Genomic DNA, 22,614 nt, shown 5'->3' on the forward strand with positions numbered 1-22,614 from the left:
CAGAAATGACCTTATGTTCCTTATACATCTGCAGGACGTTCTTGACCGCAGGACCTAAAAATAACTACATGTCAAGACTCAAAACAACAAGCTATCATTACTTACAAGTGTTTTGAAGAAATTCATGACCGACTTATCGTCTGCAGGCGTCTCTGCTTTATTATCCTTCTCAGAGTCTTTGACGTTCTCAGATGATTTAGATGCCAGATTTTGAGATACTTTGTCACCATTTGATGATGTTGTCTGATCCTTGTTGTTGTCACCAGTTTCCTGGAATACACAGTTTTCAGTACAAATGCATTGTGTGGTATATTTTCATATATTTACTATATATTAGTGGATGTCCTATGGCATTGCTTGCAATGAGTTCGAAGATGTGTTGTTTTATAACAATATTGATGTTTATTCCACATAGGGGATAAATCAGGGCCACTGACTAATGGTTACTAAGTCAAGTTCCATTTTTATTAAAATGTAGGATGTTTACTGGTACTTTGGGGATCGAATTTCACAAATCTGTTTGTTTTCCTATAAAAACTGTATGAGTTGTCTTGATTTTTAATTTTTATTCTCAGCTTTAAAAGTCATGTGAGATATGTAGCAAGATGGTACACAAGATGCACCACTGGAGGTGGATATCTGGTTATTAGTAGTACTGGGAAGGAGAAGGGTGTTTAGATGCATTTGGGGGTAATCCTGCACTCCGAAAGCAGCACAGACAGACTTGGAGTTTATATGGGACAAATGCGTTCATGTTGTGCTGCTTCAAAGGGATGCAGACTACATAGATTCCCCAGGAGCAAACAGCACCATGAGCTACTACCTGCGCACCTCCCATGAGTTTCTCCACTGATATCATTGAGGAAGTCTGAGTAGGCCGTGCAGGTAGCAGCCTATTGTGTGGTCTGCACTGAGGAATCTACATATCCTGCATAAAGCAGAGCTGCACAAACATTTTTTTTCCCCCTGCAGCTCAGGTGGATGGTCCTGGGCTTCACTAGGGTCTGTATGGTCTTGGAGTTTGACAGTACAGGGGAAGGGCTGCAGGAATCTGGTAATGTTGTTTTGGGATTGCTGTGGCGGGAGGAACTGGTTTTGGACTAAACATGGGGTTGAAGTCATTTTTGGCTCACTGATGAATACCTGGCTTCAGCAGTGAAGGAAGGGCCATGACACAGGTCTGTTAAGATTGGTTGAGGGGAAATCACACGCGTGAGAGAAAATGTTTGCGACTTTCCGAAGGGAGCTCTGTAAATAATAAATATGGTGTTTTGTGATTGTTTCTTGGATGTTTGCTCTGCCTGTCTCTCTCTTTCCCACAAACAAACACAGCTGTAAGAAAATCATTCTAATTATTAACAAAAAAAAATGTAAGTAGTAATTAAAGCTTTTCAAATTCTCCTTTGTTTTTTATACAAAGTTAACTGAAGAAAGAAATTCTGAGGCTGATTTCCAACCTCCCTTCTCCATTGGGAAGGAAGGAGGTGGTAGCATGATGAAAATGTAAGCATAGCACATGGCCGACATGTGGGCCACCATGAGTTTGGTGACTGCCTTGAAATGGGCCGCCCGGGGTCACTCCAGGAACAGATAGAAGCCTCATTAGCCTGCAAAAATTGGTGTCGTAAAAAATACTAATGGACGAGGTGCATACCATGCATGTTCTGCGCATTGGTACCTTTTTGTAGAGTGGTCAAACCTTAACAGTACTGCTGCAGGCCACTCAAAGAAAGTAAGACCAAGTTGTGAAATGATTTTTATCATGTCAGGAGGTGTATTAGTGGCCTTACAAAAATCCATCCATAACGGCGCATGACAGTGCCTCATAATTGCCTTTCCGCCCCCTTAACTTACCTGGACCAGCTGGGTTTTGCGGAGCAGTCACTAAAGTTCCTGCCTTCCATAATTGGAAAGCTGCTTCTGATGTGTGAGCAGTTCACTTACAAAATTCAAATGAGAGTAAACCATAAAAATCCTTAAACTGCTTTGCCCACCTCACTGATAGCAACAGTCACTTCAAATCTCTGAGTATATGTCAGTGTCTGTGGCCCCAATTTTAGCTACCCCCCCCGAGGGGTAGTTAAAACGAGGGGAATAATGTGAGCCTGCTGCTCACGCTAACTTTCCGTCTAGTTTAAATATTAACGAGGGGCGCATAACACCTGACCCGAGACGATGGGGGACCACTTAAAATATATTTAGTGAATTGGTCACACCGCAGATTAGGATTGCTGAGGGAGAAAGGGAATGGGTGACCAAAAGGCAGAGAAAGAGCAGGAAGGCAGCGCAGGAGTCCCCTGCGGTCATCTCCCTCCAAAACAAGTATACCGTTTTGGATACTGTTGAGGGAGATGGCTCACCAGGGGAAGGCAGCAGTAGCCAGGTCCATGGCACCGTGGCTGGCTCTGCTGTTCCGAAGGGCGGGAAAAAGAGTGGAAGGGCTATAGTCGTAGGGGATTCGATTGTAAGGGGAGTAGATAGGCGGTTCTGTGGTCGAAAACGAGGCTCCCGAATGGTATGTTGCCTCCCAGGTGCACGGGTCAGGGACGTCTCAGATCGGCTGCAGAACATTCTAAAGGGGGAGGGTGAACAGCCAGTTGTCATTGTGCACATAGGCACTAATGATATAGGTAAAAAACGGGATGAGGTCCTACAAGCAGAGTTTAGGGAGTTAGGAGCCAAGTTAAAAAGTAGGACCTCAAAGGTAGTAATCTCAGGATTACTACCAGTGCCACGTGATAGTCAGAGTAAAAATGAAAGAATAGTCAGGATGAATGCGTGGCTTGAGAGATGGTGCAGGAAGGAGGGGTTCAGATTTTTGGGACATTGGGACCGGTTCTGGGGGAGGTGGGACTATTACAAATTGGACGGTCTACACCTGGGCCGGACTGGAACCAATGTCCTTGGAGGTGCTTTTGCTAACTCTGTTGGGGAGGGTTTAAACTAATGTGGCAGGGGGATGGGAACCAATTGAGGTCAGTTGACAGTAAGGAGGTAGTAACAAAAGCCTGTAAGGAACTAGATAATGAAGTCAGTGTGACTAAGGGGAAGAGCAGGCAGGGAGCAGATGATGAATATAAAGGGACTGGTGGTCTGAGGTGCATTTGTTTTAATGCAAGAAGTGTAGTTGGTAAGGCAGATGAACTTAGGGCTTGGATTGGTACCTGGGAGTATGATGTTATTGCTATTACTGAGACTTGGTTGAAGGAAGGGCATGATTGGCAACTAAATATCCCAGGATATCGATGCTTCAGGCGGGATAGAGAGGGAGGTAAAAGGGGTGGAGGAGTTGCATTACTGGTCAAAGAGGATATCACAGCTGTGCTGAAGGAGGGCACTATGGAGGACTCGAGCAGTGAGGCAATATGGACAGAACTCAGAAATAGGAAGGGTGCGGTAACAATGTTGGGGCTGTACTACAGGCCTCCCAACAGCGAGCGTGAGATAGAGGTACAAATATGTAAACAGATTATGGAAAGATGTAGGAGCAACAGGGTGGTGGTGATAGGAGATTTTAATTTTCCCAACATTGACTGGGATTCGCTTAGTGTTAGAGGTCCAGATGGAGCAGAATTTGTAAGGAGCATCCAGGAGGGTTTTCTAGAGCAGCATGTAAATAGTCCAACTCGGGAAGGGGCCATACTGGACCTGGTGTTGGGGAATGAGCCCGGCCAGGTTGTCGAAGTTTCAGTAGGGGACTACTTTGGGAATAGTGATCACAATTCCGTAAGCTTTAAAATACTCATGGACAAAGACGAGAGTGGTCCTAAAGGAAGAGTGCTAAATTGGGGGAAGGCCAACTATACCAAAATTCGGCAGGAGCTGGGGAATGTAGATTGGGAGCAGCTGTTTGAAGGTAAATCCACATGTGATATGTGGGAGGCTTTTAAAGAGAGGTTGATTAGCGTGCAGGAGAGACATGTTCCCGTGAAAATGAGGGATAGAAATGGCAAGATTAGGGAACCATGGATGACAGGTGAAATTGTGAGACTAGCTAAGAGGAAAAAGGAAGCATACATAAGGTCTAGGCGGCTGATGAAAGACGAAGCTTTGAAAGAATATCGGGAATGTAGGACCAATCTGAAACGAGGAATTAAGAGGGCTAAAAGGGGTCATGAAATATCTTTAGCAAACAGGGTTAAGGAAAATCCCAAAGCCTTTTATTCATATATAAGGAGAAAGAGGGTATCTAGAGAAAGGATTGGCCCACTAAAGGACAAAGGAGGAATGTTATGCTTGGACTCAGAGAAAATGGGTGAGATTCTAAACGAGTACTTTGCATCGGTATTCACCGAGGAGAGGGACATGACGGATGTTGAGGTTAGGAACAGATGTTTGATTACTCTAGGTCAAGTCGGCATAAGGAGGGAGGAAGTGTTGGGTATTCTAAAGGGCATTAAGGTGGACAAGTCCCCAGGTCCAGATGGGATCTATCCCAGGTTACTGAGGGAAGCGAGAGAGGAAATAGCTGGGGCCTTAACAGATATCTTTGCAGCATCCTTAAACACGGGTGAGGTCCCGGAGGACTGGAGAATTGCTAATGTTGTCCCCTTGTTTAAGAAGGGTAGCAGGGATAATCCAGGTAATTATAGACCGGTGAGCCTGACGCCAGTGGTAGGGAAGCTGCTGGAGAAGATACTGAGGGATAGGATCTATTCCCATTTGGAAGAAAATGGGCTCATCAGTGATAGGCAACATGGTTTTGTGCAGGGAAGGTCATGTCTTACCAACTTAATAGAATTCTTTGAGGAAGTGACAAAGTTGATTGATGAGGGAAGGGCTGTCGATGTCATATACATGGACTTCAGTAAGGCGTTTGATAAGGTTCCCCATGGCAGGCTGATGGAGAAAGTGAAGGCGCTTGGGGTCCAAGGTGTACTAGCTCGATGGATAAAGAACTGGCTGGGCAACAGGAGACAGAGAGTAGCAGTAGAAGGGAGTTTCTCAAAATGGAGACGTGTGACCAGTGGTGTTCCACAGGGATCCGTGCTGGGACCACTGTTGTTTGTGATATACATTAATGATTTGGAGGAAAGTATAGGTGGACTGATTAGCAAATTTGCAGACGACACTAAGATTGGTGGAGTAGCAGATAGTGAAGGGGACTGTCAGAGAATACAGCAGAATATAGATAGATTGGAGAGTTGGGCAGAGAAATGGCAGATGGAGTTCAATCAGGGCAAATGCGAGGTGATGCATTTTGGAAGATCCAATTCAAGAGTGAACTATACAGTAAATGGAAAAGTCCTGGGGAAAATTGATGTCCAGAGAGATTTGGGTGTTCAGGTCCACTGTTCCCTGAAGGTGGCAACGCAGGTAAATAGAGTGGTCAAGAAGGCATACGGCATGCTTTCCTTCATCGGACGGGGCATTGAGTACAAGAGTTGGCAGGTCATGTTACAGTTGTATAGGACTTTGGTTCGGCCACATTTGGAATACTGCGTACAGTTCTGGTCGCCACATTATCAAAAGGATGTGGATGCTTTGGAGAGGGTGCAGAGGAGGTTCACAAGGATGTTGCCTGGTATGGAGGGCGCTAGCTATGAAGAGAGGTTGAGCAGATTAGGATTATTTTCATTAGAAAGACGGAGGTTGAGGGGGGACCTGATTGAGGTGTACAAAATCATGAGAGGTATAGACAGGGTGGATAGCAAGAGGCTTTTTCCCAGAGTAGGGGTTTCAATTACTAGAGGACACGAGTTCAAAGTGAAAGGGGAAAAGTTTAGGGGGGATATGCGTGGAAAGTTCTTTACGCAGAGGGTGGTGGGCACCTGGAACGCATTGCCAGCGGAGGTGGTAGATGCGGGCACGATGGATTCTTTTAAGATGTATCTAGACAGATACATGAATGGGCAGGAAGAAAAGAGATACAGAACCTTAGAAAATAGGCGACATGTTTAGAGAGAGGATCTGGATCGGCGCAGGCTTGGAGGGCCGAAGGGCCTGTTCCTGTGCTGTAATTATCTTTGTTCTTTGTTTTTTGTTTATATAGATCAGGCACCATGACGTTATCAGGGCTTGATATACTTTTATAGTCTGGGGACTGAGGAGCGGAGCAGTGATGGCTTCCCCATCAGACCAAACAGAGTGTGGGCCAGAATGGGCCCAGGAGATAGGTTTTTATATTTTTATTTAGGATTGGGCTGGAAGAAATGGCCTCCCTTTCCCTGGGCTTCCCTTCCGCCCCGATAACCTTCACCCACCGATTTCCTCCATCCCCCTAACCCTTACCAATTAACTGACTGCCACAGGACCCTGGCTATGGTCTTCTCCCTGCGATCTACAACTCCTGCCTGCCGGCCAGGTAGTACAGCTGGTCAGGTTTGTCTGGGACTCCGATGAAATTTAATGAGTGGCCTCCGTGTGCCCAGATTCCCCGGGTGAGCTGCCTGCTTTGGGGATCACGTGCATTGTACCTGTGCCCCCTTTACAGTTGAGGTTTGTGTGTCTCTCTCTCTCACCCTCTGTCCTAGAGCTGTTAATAATTGAATCTAGGGAGTTAGTGTTGCCTGGTCAGTCCACCGTGGGGGCATTACAGTGAAGTCCAATGCTGTCCTCAACCAACATCCACTCTGCACGATTCCACAGCACTCCAACGGTTATCCTGGTCAAAAAGTAATTAATATAGCAGAGACTACAGGTCGAACCTGAAGTTCTTTTGGCATTCATAGCTCTACACCACACCAGGCTGTCTAGTTTACCTACTACACAATTGAAAAGATAACTTCAACCTATTTAATACAAAAATTTACATTTTTTGAGATTATGCCAAAGGCTAAATTGTAATTAATGATCTTGCCATTGGCACTTTCCATGCCAGAACTGAGCAGATGACACTGTTAATAAGTTATCAAAAAACTTGTCAGAATCCATTTAAATTCGGACAAATGCAAAGAATATGCAAAGATTTTCTGTATAACAGGAACACTTTATTACTGTGCTCCATGCAAATGATATCAACTTGTAACTGAAATTGATTCGGTCAGATCAAATGAAAGATACTGGGGGTGAATTCCGACTGCTAGTTGCATGCTTCTTGACTAAAAAACAAGTGGCTGGCAGCAGAACGTCAAAGTGGAAGGGGCACCTGGGCCAGCTCAAATGGGCCTGTAAATGTATGAGCAGTATATGGTACCTTAAATATGCAAACCAGGGTCCTATGATGGTCACAAGGCCCCATTTACAATTTTCTTGTACAAATGGATGGGATGTGCATTAAGCATGCTCTGTCCATTTGTACCAGGCAGTGAGTGGCCTAATCAGCAGTCTTGAAGGCACCGCTGATAACTGATCAGGAACAGGCCCAGAATCTTTGGAGGGAGAATTGTTGTGCAGCAAGGGGAGCAAGAGTGGTCCGCCTGGCTCCACAAAAATACAGGAGCCCAAAATTGACTTGTGCTCGATGACATCTGGGATTAGATCTTCCCAACTCAGGTCCAATCTGCCAGCTGACTCAGCATAGGACCTGGCCGATTGCCCCTGCCACTCCCAACAATGGGCAAGCTGCAGGAGGGCACCCGTAACTTGCCACTGGCATTCAAATGATACTCAAAACTGAAAATGATTTCAGATTCCTGGCGACAGCTTTGGGCGGGCAGAAATTTTTTCAGCCAACATCGCTTCCCATTGACTAGAGTTCAAAAAAAATCCTGTGGGCATGAAATTTGGTACTGTAGCATCACTGTGGCCAGAGTTTTGGAAGCCCAAACTCAGAAATAGTCAGCCGGAATGCTTCCGGCCACGTCTGGTGTGGTACGCTCTAACTGTAAGGTGCTAGTATGTCTCCAAGTTCGTGGTAGTCTGCTGCATCCTCCAAAAGCTTGCTATCATGAGAGCACATCCCTTCCCAACATGCCTTGGGAGGAGGAGGAGGAAAAAGAGGAACAGTACTAAGGGAGGAGGCATCCAGGATCCCTTCACACTGTGTGCGTTGTCCACAACCAGATACTCAGACTCAAGTTCCGCCAAGATTTTATCCTCACATCACAGTTGCTCCACAATTCCCCACCTTTCAATCCATCTCCTACATACATCATAGCATTGTCTAGTCAAAATTCTGAAAATAAAAGCAACCCGCAAAAAAAAATTCATAACAACTTCATCCAATAGCACTTCCTACAATACATACAAAACTGAACCCTTGTGCATTTCCTTAGTGCCTGTTTGTGGGTGCCTTTGCCTGTCCTATTGCTCCTAAACGATGCTACCCCAGTGGTTGCAGCAAGGCAGAAGGTTGTTGACTTTCACTGGAGGGAGACTGCAGATGGCATTGTAGGTTATCCTTGAGAAGCTCTTGGCCTTGTGAGACCAACTTCCAGCTGCTCCAAGTCAGCAAGAGCAGCAGCAGTCTGGGCTGGCTGAGTGAAAGGCATCAGAAAGGGCACTGATGGAGTGACAGCGCTGGGAGCAAGAATGCTGTCATTCTGAGAGAGGATAGCAGGTTTATTTTTTTTTATTTCCAAAATATACTTTATTCATAAAAATCTGTAAAAATTACATTCCCAAACAGTTTAAAACAGCATCAAGTCAAAGAATACAGACAGTGCAAAGGTGATCAGTTACCTTCTATACAATCATGAGTTGCCTCACAACCCTTCCCTTTCATTGTCATGCCATATACATTTTTACATTTACAGCACACAAAATTTCTCCGATACAGTTCGAGGGGTTTCCCATGGATCCAGCCCCTCAGTTCAGCTTGGTGGGGGGACCTTACACTGTGGTCTTTCCCCATTGAGCCTTTGCTGCGGCTGCCCCAAGCTTTAGTGCGTCCCTCAGCACGTAGTCCTGGACCTTGGAATGTGCCAGTCTGCAACATTCGGTGGTGGACAACTCTTTGAGCTGGAAGACCAGCAAGTTTCGGGCAGACCAAAGGGCGTCTTTCACCGAATTGATAGTCCTCCAGCAGCAGTTGATGTTTGTCTCGGTGTGCAGATAGAAGGTTTATGTTCCACTCCTCCAAGGCAGCACCTCAGCAATTCTTGTAATCTGCTGGAGCACAGATTGGTGGACTGCTCTGAGAGCCTGAATGCCCCTTTGAGCATTGGTATCTGCAGCCATGATGGCAGCTGCCCGAGCCTGCATGGCAACAAGCATGGACCTTGTGAGCTCAGTTTGAGCTTCCACTGCAGCACTGAGATGTTGGGTGGCTTCTGCAATGGAAGCGGAGACATCGGCCACCACACACTGCATCATGGGTGAGTCCACAAGGTTGGTCCAAACTTCCACGTTGGAAAGGAAAGGATCATTTCCCTCGGTCTAGCTAAAACCCACTTGTGCCTGGTGACTCACCACGTGCTGATCCTGACCCTATACTACACTCTAAGGTACATGCAGTGCCAGTAGCTAAGCTGCTGGCTGCAAGTGGCAGATCAAGTGACAGTGCTTCTTCAGCAGAGGTCTGCTGTTGCTCGCATCCTTCATAGTGAAGCTGCACTTGCTGCCCATGCAGAAAGCAGAAATGCAGAAGGGAAGGTTGAAGTTAGGGAAGGGGAGCTGAGGTGGAAAGCAAGAGGATCATGGTTGCACCAACTGCAACTTGCACTGCATGCCAGATAACAGGATGAGGGTGAGGTGGGATTTGAGAAGAGCACAAGGCAGGAACATACCATCTTCTTCAATGTTCTAGGCAACGCCAGATGGAATGGCCTCTGTTACAGTTGGCCCCAAGATGTGGCACACCATCTCCTCCAAAGAGCTCAGGAGATTCAGCCATGCCTGTTGCTAGCCGGTTCTCGTTGCTGCCTGCAGTTATGTGCCACCTTGTCCTGCAAGAGAGAGGGAAGAATGTCACTCAGTGTGTTTCAGTGTGTTTGTTGATGTGCCTGCCATATCTGAATAGCTGGAGGTATGTGAAAGTAGCGAAAGGTAGGTATGAGGCAGACAGCTTTGATGAGTGTGTGAGGGTGATGTGGAGTCTTTGAATGTTAGGCATGAATCTTGCTTGCAGATGAGTGAGTGATGGAGCAGCATGAGAGGCAGTGCAGTGGGAAGGAGATTTCCTTTAAAGATGTATTCACTGACCTGACCACCCGTGTGAGATCACTGAGTTTTTTCTGGGGACTGCAGCCAGGTTCTCAGGGCCAGACTCCGGGACTTGACCTTCCAATCGTGAATTGGCCACCTGCTCCCGTTCCCTCTCAGGGTGCACCTTGAGGGCTTCCTGGCCCCCTGTGGAAATATGGCATCTCTCCCCCTTTCAACCTCCATCACTAAGGGCTCCAACACTGCATCGGACAACCTGGCAGCCCTCTCTCTGGCCTGTTGCTCCATTTGCTGGTCTGTACCTTCCATCCAAAATTTACTGAGACTGTAACATGAGTGCAGCTCCCTTTAAGAGGTGCAGGATACCTGTGTGTCGTGCTAGCCATGTATGCACCTGGACCCCCTGCTGAGTGGTCAGTTAGTCAATAGCACATTTCATGTTGGGCTGCACACTTTAATCATGTAGATGAGCAGACAGCCCGAAGTCTGTTTGCTGCCTGCCGCAACAGGAACAGGTATGGGGCAATGGCACAGCACTTGATATTGGGCCTAAACCAATTTTTCTCCATTATATGCCTTAAAATAACAAACCTATTTATTTCATTTTTATATAACTTGGTAAAACTGCAGGTCTTTAGAATCTGCAATTCAGTAAGAGCAAATTTGCACTAAGCTGAAATATCTATCTTTACCGCAGGCACATCAGTCAGTGTGCAGGGTATCTGTTCACAGGTTTTTGAAGCTTCTTTAGCTTGTTGCTGGGAGGTATGGTGAAATGGAATGAGTTAATGTTCCCTCCAGTTTCCCTTTGAAATTCTTTGTTCTGCAGCAGTTAGGAAGTCTCATGGCAATGGGGAACACTCCAGCCTGCCTGTCAGACTTTAAAAAAAAATTCTCACCAATTTTCTCTCATTTCTTCCTCTCCTGAAGCTGTTGGATATGGTGACCACTATCACAAAAAGCAGTTAATAGGTTTAATTTCTTGTGAATAAAGGTTTACTGTTAACACATCACACACTCTGAAATTATACTATTTTACATACGGTATTTGCATGCAACCACAATAAATTATGCAAATCGTCAGTAAATTGCGTTTGGCCTGAGTCCAACAGTAGTGTCCTACCATTCATGTGTTAAGTTTCATTTGGATCCAGATGTTGGTGGTACACACTTGCCAATTCCGTAATAATAAAAAATGCTGTCATTAAATCCCTTAAAAAATCTTAGAGGCACATTGAGCTTTCTGCACTTTATAGAACTCCCAGTTGGGATTACTGGATAACGATTGAAAGTGGGAAGACTACTAGATTATTCATGTTTTTTCTATCTCGACCAGGAACACTGAGGTTAACGGTAGCTCCTCCACCTCAGCTGATAGCAACTAACTCAGCATACAACAGTGAGAGAGCCTGAGACGTTTCCAGTCTGTAAGGTTTAGCTGGAACACATCAAGCGCTATCAGGACACACTCTTCTTTATCAATACTGCCCAAACTTCAGGAATATCCTGGAGAGTAAAGATAATCCCTAGCTTCTTTTCTCTACTACCTCTGAAACCCCTCTACCCTGTGCCCTCCACTCTTACTTCCAACAATGTGCGAGAAGCTTCTGGGGATCTTTGTCACTAAACGTGAGAACAACCATTAAACTGGCTCTGCTGCTTTGCACCCCCTTCTCCTCACTCACCAAGTCAAACATCCCCCAGGCTCTCCCACCCTAGCCCTGAACCTATGTGTTTCTGTAATATCTATCCTATCTCCAATTCATACTCTCTGCATGATACCCACCTCCTGCTCCCTTGATCTCATTCCAGTAAACTGCTGACCAAGCAACTACCTTTCCTGGATCTGACATTCTAAATGGTTTCCTCTACTCAGGTACTGTCCTCCTCACTTTCAAAACTATCATTATCACACCCTATCTCAAAAATCCATTCTCAACCCCTTCATCCTTGCAAACTATCATCTCCATCTCCAATAACTCTTTACTCTTGTCATGCTAGGCCCCTACCTGCCAAGAATGAGGCTCATTAATTTTGTCATGAACATTGATTTTAAACTGTTACTGGAGTGAAGAAAGGACTTGTTAAACAGATCAGCTGTGGCTGGAAAAGACATTTGCATATTAACAGACAGTGCTTGGAAAGACAAAGGATCATTTCCTGACACATTCAACCCACAATGGACCTTGATGACCAGGTATTGTGTGTAAGAGGAGCATTCCTCTTCTTCATCTGTCCCTTGGTGACATTTCCACAGACTTCCACATGTATGCTGATGAACCTCCAGCATCACATCTCCACCACCTCACAACGCCTCCACTGCCTGTGTTGTCAGACTGCTGATGTGATATCCAGTTCTGAATGAGCCGCAACTTTCTCCAGTTAATCATTGGGAAGAATGAAGCCATGGTCTTTGACCTTTACCACCAGCTCTGTACCCTTGCCACCAATTCCATCCCTCTCCCCAGCCGATGTCTAAGGCTGAGACAGACAGTTTGCAATCTTGGTATCTTATTCAAGTTTGAGCAAAGCTTCTGATCCCTATATCCTCTCTATCACAAAGACTGCCCTTTTCCATCTGTGTAACATCACTCATCTTTGCCTTGCCTCAGTGTCATTGCTGCTGAAACTCTCATTCATGCTTTTGTCACCTCTGGATTCAACTAATCCCATGCTTTTCTGACTGGCTACCTATCCTCTACCCTTCATAAACTTCAGCTTATCTACAACTCTGCTATCTGTATTCTTCATGCACCAAGTGCTGCTCACCTATTATTACTATACTGTTTGAGCTCCATGGGCCTTCAATGCCTCAATGCCTTCAGTATAAAATTCTCATCCTCACATTTAAATTGCTTCATGGCCTTGCCCTTCCCTATCTTTATAACCTTCTCTAGCCCTAGGGAACCCTCCCCTCCCTTCCCCGGCACCCAACACCCCCACCCACCCCAACCTCTATTCCTCTGATTCACGTCCCTTCTTCGTCTCTACCTCCCTTTGCCTCACCATTGGTGGCTGTGTTTTCATCTACCTAAGCTCCGTGCTCTGGAATTCTTTTCCTAAACTCCTCCACCTCTCTTTCTTCATTAAATCCTCTCCTTTGGAGCAAACAATATCCTAATATCTAATTCTTTGGCTTGGCTGTTGGCACCCATGTTTGTCTGATTACCATCCTGTGAAGTGCCTTGGGATTATTATCTACATCAAAGTTGCTATATAAATGCAATCTGTTGTTCTACTACACCATGCAATGCTGTTAGACCCAGCAGGGAAAGCATTGATAGATTTTATTGTTGCTTCAAACATTGACTGCATCAGGAATGTTTAGTCTATATCAAGTGTGAATTGACTGGCAGAAGAGAAGATGGTTAGAGATTGAATGGGAAATGCAGTGAAAAAAAGAAATATAAATGGGATTTGGAGAAGTTAATATGTTTATGCCAATGCTAAAACTTCACATTTCTTTCCAGTTTTCCATCACAATCACAGCAAGAAGGGAATTATTTACTTCAATCACTCTGCCATGCTCCCTTCAGTTCTGCTCCAGGCTATAAAGCAGTAGATTTATATTAGTTGACAGTACATCTTTGATATCGTAGGTACCCGTGTAAAATCAAATTTTTGAGACCAATTTTTGGGGCTAAAATTTGGGGAGACTGACTTTAGCATGAGTCATATCTTCAAACGTTGTCAAGCTCAGCAAGTAGATGCTGTGAAACCTTAGTCTTTCGGCAAATTACAAAATTGTGTCTCTGCATGAACCTGGTACACCATTCAGTATTGGTCTTGAAATCTGCTATGCCTTCTTTCTTTGTTTCTTTCAGGGTTTACAGTTGGATGGATGCACCGGAAATGATGTATCCATCCTGGTGACGTTCACTGACCCACTTTGCAACTTTACCATCTACTTGCAACCACTTGCTAGGCTTTTCCCTGTTAGCACTTGTATTCTTTGGCATCTTCATGAGCTGTGTGGAAAGCTTCCTCCAATCTCTGACATTCTTCTCTGATACTTTGAATTCTCTTGCTGCTGCACAATTATGCACCTTCACTGCAAACTCAACGACTTTTAGTTAAAACTGCGCTGTGTATTTGTTGTTCTTCCTTGGCGCCATATTGAAAAAATGTGGGGGTCCTAGTTGAACGTTTGGGTATTTATACTACTGCATGATTAAAATGTTCTGTCTGCGCTCTGAAAGTTAAGCTGGACATTTACACGAGATACAGAAAAAATTCAAGATTTCTTGGCTTAAAGTCGTGGGTTGACTTTTACATGAGTATATATGGTATATTTATTCTGTGAATTTAAACTGAAAATTAGCAGTAAGCATATTAATTAGCTAGATAATTTAATCCAATATCTCTCAACACATGAAATGCCTCAGACTGCTTTGTGAGTAGAGTCTGCTGTGAGCCAAATAGAATGTAATTTATAGGAGCTTGAAAGAAAAATAATAAACATTGATAAAATGTAATATATATAAACCTTAGTAAAATATGCATTCATGCTGGGATGGTCAAAAGTATGCACAAAAGCAAATTCAAACATTTTGCAAGAAGGGTTTCCATATAGACAGCACACTTAGGTGCCCTCCTGTTGTACATTATATAAACAATCTTATTTTGTGCCTGGTTATAAAGAAGCAACATTTAAATTTCAATGATCTTAGTGTTTCTGCACCATGAGGAATTTGAAACAGAATACTTTCAGTTCTGCTGAAAGAAGAAAAACAAATTACTAAAGAGAAAGCTGAAAAATACTATTATTGTTTTATGGCCTTTGGAAAATAAACTGTAAATTGATGCAGTGTTGAACTTCGAGTGAACAGCAATGTCGTATTAAAATGAATCATTTATTGTTACTGAAATTCTAGCTGCTAGCACAAAATAATGAGGTGCTTGTGTCGGCACTAGCAGATGTTTTGAAAAGAACTTGCAGTATAATGGAGAATGCCAGTGCTAGGATTAACACAAAGCTTTTCTTACTGAACCGACAGACATTTTATTATACAAAGCATTCTAAAAATGATCACTATTCATTTCACACCTCCCTTCTCATTTTGTGTTCTTTATTATTTCTTAAATTGGCACAATATTTCAAAACAATTATTTTGTTGCATACCTCTCCCTGACGCTTCTGAATAAAGATTTGTTTGAGTAACAATTGACACTAAATTCTGTACATATTGGCTCTTGCTTAAAATGCATACAGATACTAATGTTGTTACCTAAACTGAACTTAAAAAAATGCTCAAAAATGTTGCTCAAAAGCAGCTTAAAACAAGTATTGTACACTGGTAATGTTGGCCAGTTATTACTACAAATCCAATAGTTCTGAAACTTTTGACACTAACTTGGCAAATGTAAATCTTACTTGATTTTCCATTCATTCTTGCATGAAAATTGACCTCTTCAGGGGCAACTTTCATGATTGTATGAGACTGGATGATATACACTACAGCCTTCAATGAAAAACCTTGATAGACAAGGAATACCAGGTTTCTGTAAACAAAGTATTTATTGATTATGAATGCAGTATATATTTTGGCCTTCTTTACCGCCATAATCATATGAGTTTATGTCTGAATGCATCCCTTGACACGATCTGCCCAACAGGTACTGCAATTAATTAAAAAAAAACATGCAGTCCACTGTACAACAAGACTGCTTGCTGAGCAAGAGCTTTATAAATGGAGGCAATCTGCTTTTACCGTCACTTTGGCAATGCAATCATAATGTTGGGATCACAACCAGCTGCACTAGAGTAGCTAACTTAATAAACAACTTAACAGTAATGTGCATTGACCAAATTGCCTAACACTTTTGGAGAAATCAAACTGAGAAGGGATTAGATGTGGAATTAATTAAAAAGGCTTCATTCTTTCCACAATAGTTGGTTTATTTTCATACACTGCATATCTGATAAAGCTGCTACTTTTTGTATTTGGAATTTTTTTTCTTCCTGTGTAAGAGTTCTACAGTGCAATTCAAGGTGGAACCTCAGAAGATTTCCTATCCTTCTGCCAGAGCTCATGTTGCAAGTCATGACTTGGTTAAAAACAGTTTGTGGAAACTTCGAATATGAATATCAGCTGAAGTCAGCATGTGATTTTGGACTTCCCAAACAACCACTACCATTCTCCACTATATCTGCTTGAGCAATTCATACTTCTTCATTTTTTAAATATGTCTTTAATGTCTGCAATGTTCTTTTCTCTAGTGTTTGAAATTCAAGAAACTGGGTTGAATTAATTTCACATAATCATCATGGTTTGGGATTTCTGACAAATATGCCGTGGAAAGGATCTTGATTAATATTAAAAATGTTAACCTCTAAGTTAAGCCAAGGGATTAAAGTTACCACAGCAGCCAGAGGATGGTGGAGGAAGGCTGATATGCAGCTGGACTAGGTTGTGGAACGTTGCTACTCAGATACCACTTGCAGCAGAGAAAAAAAGAGTCAATAGATTTGTCCAAGACTCAATCGCTGAAACTTTAAACTTGGCAGGGCTGTAAAACAGGAGACGTTGGCTCATCAGCCTATTATATACCCCATCCAATTGTCCTTTCCACTGAAGCCAATCTAAATTGAAAGTTCCACCTATTATATCAACAAAGTTTGAGAACAGTAGGAGATAGTTTGAGGGGAACCACATCTGTTGCTGGTTTAATTGGCAGCTCTGCTGAATCTGAGAGAATATCTCAGGAAGACCTGAAGCTTTCATAGCAGTACAAAGGAGAACTACAGTCAACAACATCTGTGGCTGCAGGACACCTCAATGGCAAAAGTAAACAAATGCCCTTGGTGAGAGCTCCATGCCTTGTTTACTCCAAAGTCATCGACCAAGTATCTTCTCTTTGGAATCAAAGGTCCATTCTCCCTGCCCTCCCAATCCACAGTCTAGCCTCATTCTGAGGTCAGCACAGTCCGGCAACTCCTCCTGGACTCACTGCCCACCAGATCCACAGTTCAGCATCAGCAACCCCCATACTGGCCCCATAACCCACAGACTTTGATTCAGAACCCAGGAGCATTCTGAGCCTTGGTTCTGCCTGTAGCCTTGACAGGGTCTCACCAAACCCACAGCGGTCTCTCAGCCTAGGCCCCATGAGCAACATACAGAAGATGCATTATTATAATAACAGCATAGACATACATACAGACGTAGCAAGAAAACTGCATAAGCAGTTTTCTCAAATGAGTGTGTACAAGATCCAGGGAGACTTTTGTGGTCCATCAAGGTAGGGTGGATCATTGTTATCAATTCTTAACAGTACCAATCAGAAACAATTTCATTATTATAACTAAAATTGGTTGCTATTATTAGAATGTTTTAAATTAAGTAACACTGGGGCCATCAAAATGGAATTTGGGTAAATGCACCACACAGTGTGGTAATAAGCCATACAGATCAAAAGGTCCAGATTCAATTTCTTGTCTGCCCTGAGTTAACTAATTTTAGCAGCTGGGTTGTTACAACTGGCCTCTGTGCACATAAACAAAGGAAAGGAAAAGGAAAATCAGCAAGGGCTTCAACTCCTGATCAAGTGTACAAGTATAGACAATGTCAAGGGCAGGATTGGCTTTGCTGTGATTGCTTGCATGCCAGCAGCCTGGTGACACTCAAGTTTAGGTTTATACATAAAGAATAGTCACTTAGATGAGAAACTGGGCTGTTGCAGATGTCTATGATAACCATGTACACATGTTTGAAGAGATGTTTCTTTAAAATTGTATATTTTTTTATATCAATTTGCATTGCGTTACTTAATTATCCAGTTATGTGATGTAATAATCAAAAATATTTTTTAAAGATGGTATTGCTTATTCTAAAGAAAATAACAATTCAAGAGAACAGGCCCTTAGATATAATTTTAATTTTTAAAGTGTAGATACAAAATGAGTTACAGAAATGTTCATCAGTTATAAATACCAGGTAGCAATTTAGCTTTGTGGGAAGTGAGAGGAGCATTGTGATTGACCATTTCTATTTACTCCCACTAATAGATTTATATTGTATTAAGTCATCTTTAGCAAAACTGTACATTCACACACCATTCTTATTTGAGTCTGTTAAAATCAATGCAAATAGTACAGCTGACCCTATATTTGAAAAGAATTGAACTTTTACCTCCATGATATTAAAGAATTGCCTGAACAAGGACAATAGTTTTTAGGTATTACAGCTCCTTTAATCAGTGTTTAAAATTTGACATATTTTAACTTATTAACATTTTAACATATTTGAAATATGTTATATGCATCAACATTCATATGACTATTTTTACCATATGTAGTGTGTTTAAACTGCACTGTTGTGTTTGGTGGAGTATATTTTCTTACCAATATCTAACTAGTACGTATAATACAAAGAAGCATGATGAATCACTATTTAGCATCCCAAAGCAAAGACCAACAGCTGCAGATTTAATACCCTGGGCTTGATTCCAATCAGGTCTAGCTGCCCTAAATCATCAAACCTCACTCTGTTTTATTGGGGAACTGAAATTTATGACAGTGAGCTGCTGTTTACAATTGAGCTCCTGGATTTGTTGATCAAGAACTGAGCACTTCAAACTACAAATACAATCTTAATAGTAATACTAATAGAACCATAGACATCTATTCATTTGGCCCATTGTGTAAGTGCCCACTCTAGAAATCCAAAATCAATCCCACTGGTCTGCTCTTTCCATCATGGCCTAATATCTTCCTCTGCTTCTAATGCAAAAATTGGTAATTTCATTGGTAGTTTGGTTACATAAGAAATTAAAGTTGTTGCTGGTTTTCTTTTATCTAAGGCAGCAGTATCTTTTATTGAGCATTTTGGCTTATGCCATTCAAGTGTGATATTCTTAAGAGTTAACTTTATTTCACAGTGTTCACTACCATGATTATTTTCCTTTATAATACGTGCATCGTTTTGAATTGAGATTTTGTGAGATATTTAGTTACAATTCTGCAACTTCATACTTAAAAGCAGGTACTGATCAATTCAACACCTCCCTTGCTCAGGATAATTAAATTGACTGTCTTTTTTTTTTATCTTATTGTGGTAACTTAGCCCAGTAGTATCATTCTCACTTCATAAATCAGAAGGTTGTAAGTTTGGAGGAAGAGTAGGGTTGTGGTAATGTTACTAGACTAGTAATCTAGAGGCCTGAACCAATCCTCTGGAGATAAGAGTTCAAATCCCACCACAGCAGCTGGTAGAATTTAAATTCAATTAATTAATAAATGTGGAATAATAAATAAAAAGCTATCAGCATTGGTGACCATGAAACTACCGGACTGTTGGAAAAATCCATCTGCTTCACTAATGCCCTTTAGGGAAGGAAATCTGCCATCCTTACCTGGTCTGGTCCACGTATGACTCCAAACCTACAGCAATGTGCTTGACTCTTAACTGCCCTTTGAAATGGCCTAGCAAGCCACTTAGTTGGATAAAACCACTACAGAAAGGTCAAAAAGGAACAAAGCCAGACCACCCGACATTGATCTAGGCAACGGAAACAACAAAGACATACCCTGCAAAGTCCTCCTTCCTAACATATGGAGACTTGTGCCAAAGTTGGGAGAGCTGTCCCACAGACAGACAAAGAAACAGCCCGACCGAGTCATACTCACAGAATCATCACTTACAATGTCTCTGACTCCTCCATCACCATTCCTGGATATGTCCTGTTCCACCGACAGGGCAGACCCACCAGGAGCATAGACTTAATGGATTAAAGCTGCTCTTGTTCAGCAAGCAACAACCGTGAAAAAGGATATTTGTAAATTCCTGGATGGCATCTATATGAGCGAAAAGACCACTGTTGCCCTACCGTTCACTGAATAACACTCAGCTCTTTCGGATACTCAACTCTTTCAGATAGTAACAGCTGAATAAATTTTATGGACTGAAAAAAAAAGAGGTGGCAGCACAGTGGTATACAGTCAAAAAGGCATAGCCCTGGGAGTTCTCAATATTGACTCCACACCCCATGAAGTCTCGTGGCATCAGGTCAAACATGGGCAATGTAACCTCCTACTGATTACCACCTACTGCCCTCCCTCAGCTGATGACTCAGTACTCCTCCATGTTGAATACCACTTAGAAGAAGCACTGAGAGTAGAATGTGCTCCGGGTGGGGGACCTCAACATCCATCATCAAGTGTGGCTCAGTAGCACCACTACTGACCGAGCCCTGATGGACATATCTGCTAGACTGGGCCTGCGGCAAGTGGTAAGAGAAGCAACAAAAAGGAAAAACCTATTTGACCTCACCCTCATCAATCTACCCATCGCAGCTGCATCTGTATTGGTAGGAGTGACCATCGCACAGTCCTTGTGGAGACATAGTCCCGTCTTCACACTGAGGATACCCTCCATCCTGTTGTGCGGCACTACCACCGTGCTAAATGGGATAGATTCAGCAACTTAAAACTGAGCATCCATGAGGTGCTTGGGCCCATAGCCACAGCAGAATTGTATTCAATCACAATCTGTAATCTCATGGCCCGGCATATCCTTCACTCTACCATTACCATCAAGCCAGGGGATCAACCCCGAGTGCAGGAGAGCATCCCAGGAGCAGCACTAGGCATACCTAAAAGTGAGGTGCTAACCTGTTGAAGCTACAACACAGAATTACATGTATTCTATACAGCGGAAGCAGCATACAACAGATATGCAATAGATCCCGCAACCAATGTTTCAGATCAAAGATCTGCAGTCGTGCCACATCCAGTTGTAAATGATGGTGGACAATTAAACAAATAACTGGAGGAGGAGGAGGCTTCACAAGTATCCCCATCCTCAATGATGGGGAACCCTTCAAATCAGGACAAAAGATAAGGCTGATGACGCATTTGCAACTATCTTCAGCCAGAAGTGCCCAGTGGATGATCCATCTCGGCCTCCTCCTGAGGCCCCAGCATCATAGATGCCAGTCTTCAACCAATTCAATTCACTCCATGTGATGTCAAGAAACAGTTGAAGGCACTGGCTACTGCAAAGGCTATGGGCACTGAAACCATCCCAGTAGTAGTATTGAAGACTCCAGAACTAGCCACATCTAGTCAAGCTGTTCCAGTGCTGCTACAATGCTAGCACCTACCCGACAATGTGGAAATTTGCCCAGATATGTCCTGTCCACAAAAAGCAGGACAAATGCAATCTAGCCAATTACCGTCCCATCAGTCTACTCTCAATCATCAGCAAAGTGATGGAAGGTATCATTGACAGTGTTATCAAGCAGCACTTAATCAGCAATAACCTGCTTATTGATGCTCAGTTTGAGTTCTATCCAGAGCACTTTACAGCCTTGGTTTAAATATGGACAAATGATCTGAATTCCAGAGGTGAGGCAACAGGTAGCTGTCGTTGACATCAAGGCAGCATTTGACCAAGTACGGCATAAAGGAGCTTGAGCCAATTTGAAGTCAGTGGGAAACGAGGAAAACTCTCCACTGGTTGGAGTCATACCAAGCACAAAGGAAGATGGTTGTGGTTGTTGGAGGCCAATCATCTCAGCCCCAGGACATCACTGCAGGAGTTCCTCAGGGTAGTGTCCTAGGCCCAACCATCTTCAATTTCTTCATCAATGACCTTCCCTCCATCATAAGGTCAGAACTGGGAATGCTCATGGATGATAGCACAGTGCTCAGTACGATTTGCAACTCCTCAGACACTGAAGCAGTTGGTGCCTGCATACAGCAAACCATGGACAACATCCAGGCTTGGCCTTAAAAGTGGCAACATTTGCGTCATACAAGTGCCAGGCAATGGCCATATCCAACAACAGAGAATCTAACCATCACTCCTTGACATTCAATAGCATTATCATTGCTGAATCTTCCACCATCAACATCCTGGGGATTACCATTTGCCAGAAACGTAACTGGACCAGCCATATAAATACTGTGGCTACAATAGCAGTTTAGAGGCTGGGCATTCTTCAGTGAGTAACTCACTTCCTGACTCCCCAAAGCCTATCCACCACCTACATGGCACAACTCAGGAGTGTGGTTGAATACTCTCCTCTTGTCTGGTTCAGTGCAGTTCCAACAACACTCGAAAAGCTCAATACCACCCAGAACAAAGTAGCCCACTTGATCAGCACCCCTCCCATCACCTAAGCATTCACTCCTTCCCCCATCTGTGCACAGTGCCAGCAGTATGTCCCATCTACAAGATGCACTGCAGCAACTTGCCAAAACTCCTTCAACAGCACCTTCCAAACCCACGACCTCTACCAATTAGAAGGACAAGGGCAGCAGATGCAAAGGAACACCATCAACTGCAAGTTCCCCTCCAAGCCGCATGCCATTTTGACTTGGAACTATATTGCCGTTCCTTCAATGTTGCTGAGTCAAAAATCTGGAATTCCCTTCCTAACAGCACTGTGGGTGTACATACACCACTTGGACTGCAGTGGTTCAAGAAGGCAGCTCACCACCACCTTCTCAAGGGCAATTCGTGATGGACAACAAATGCTGGCCTTGCTAGCGACGCGCATATCCCTTGAATGAATAAAAAAAGTTCTACTCCACGATCTGAGCAGAGAATTCAGACTGACATTTTAATACAGTACTGTAGGACAGCTGCATTGTCAGAGGTGCTGTCTTTCAGATGAGATGTTAAA

The 22,614-nt window shown here is 43.3% G+C and overlaps 1 protein-coding gene across 5 annotated transcripts in view; it reads right to left on the reverse strand.

Moving 5' to 3' along the window:
- Positions 1–22,614, reverse strand: part of bcas1 (brain enriched myelin associated protein 1) — a 237,205-nt gene that overhangs the window by 50,154 nt on the left and 164,437 nt on the right. For all 5 annotated transcript variants that reach the window (XM_068048790.1, XM_068048791.1, XM_068048792.1 and 2 more), the window contains exon 5: positions 106–270. In XM_068048790.1, the coding sequence (XP_067904891.1) occupies positions 106–270 (165 nt within the window). The remainder of the gene's footprint in view (positions 1–105; positions 271–22,614) is intronic.

Source organism: Heterodontus francisci, chromosome 16 (genome assembly GCF_036365525.1).
Source record: "Heterodontus francisci isolate sHetFra1 chromosome 16, sHetFra1.hap1, whole genome shotgun sequence".
Classification (NCBI taxonomy): Eukaryota; Metazoa; Chordata; class Chondrichthyes; order Heterodontiformes; family Heterodontidae; genus Heterodontus; species Heterodontus francisci.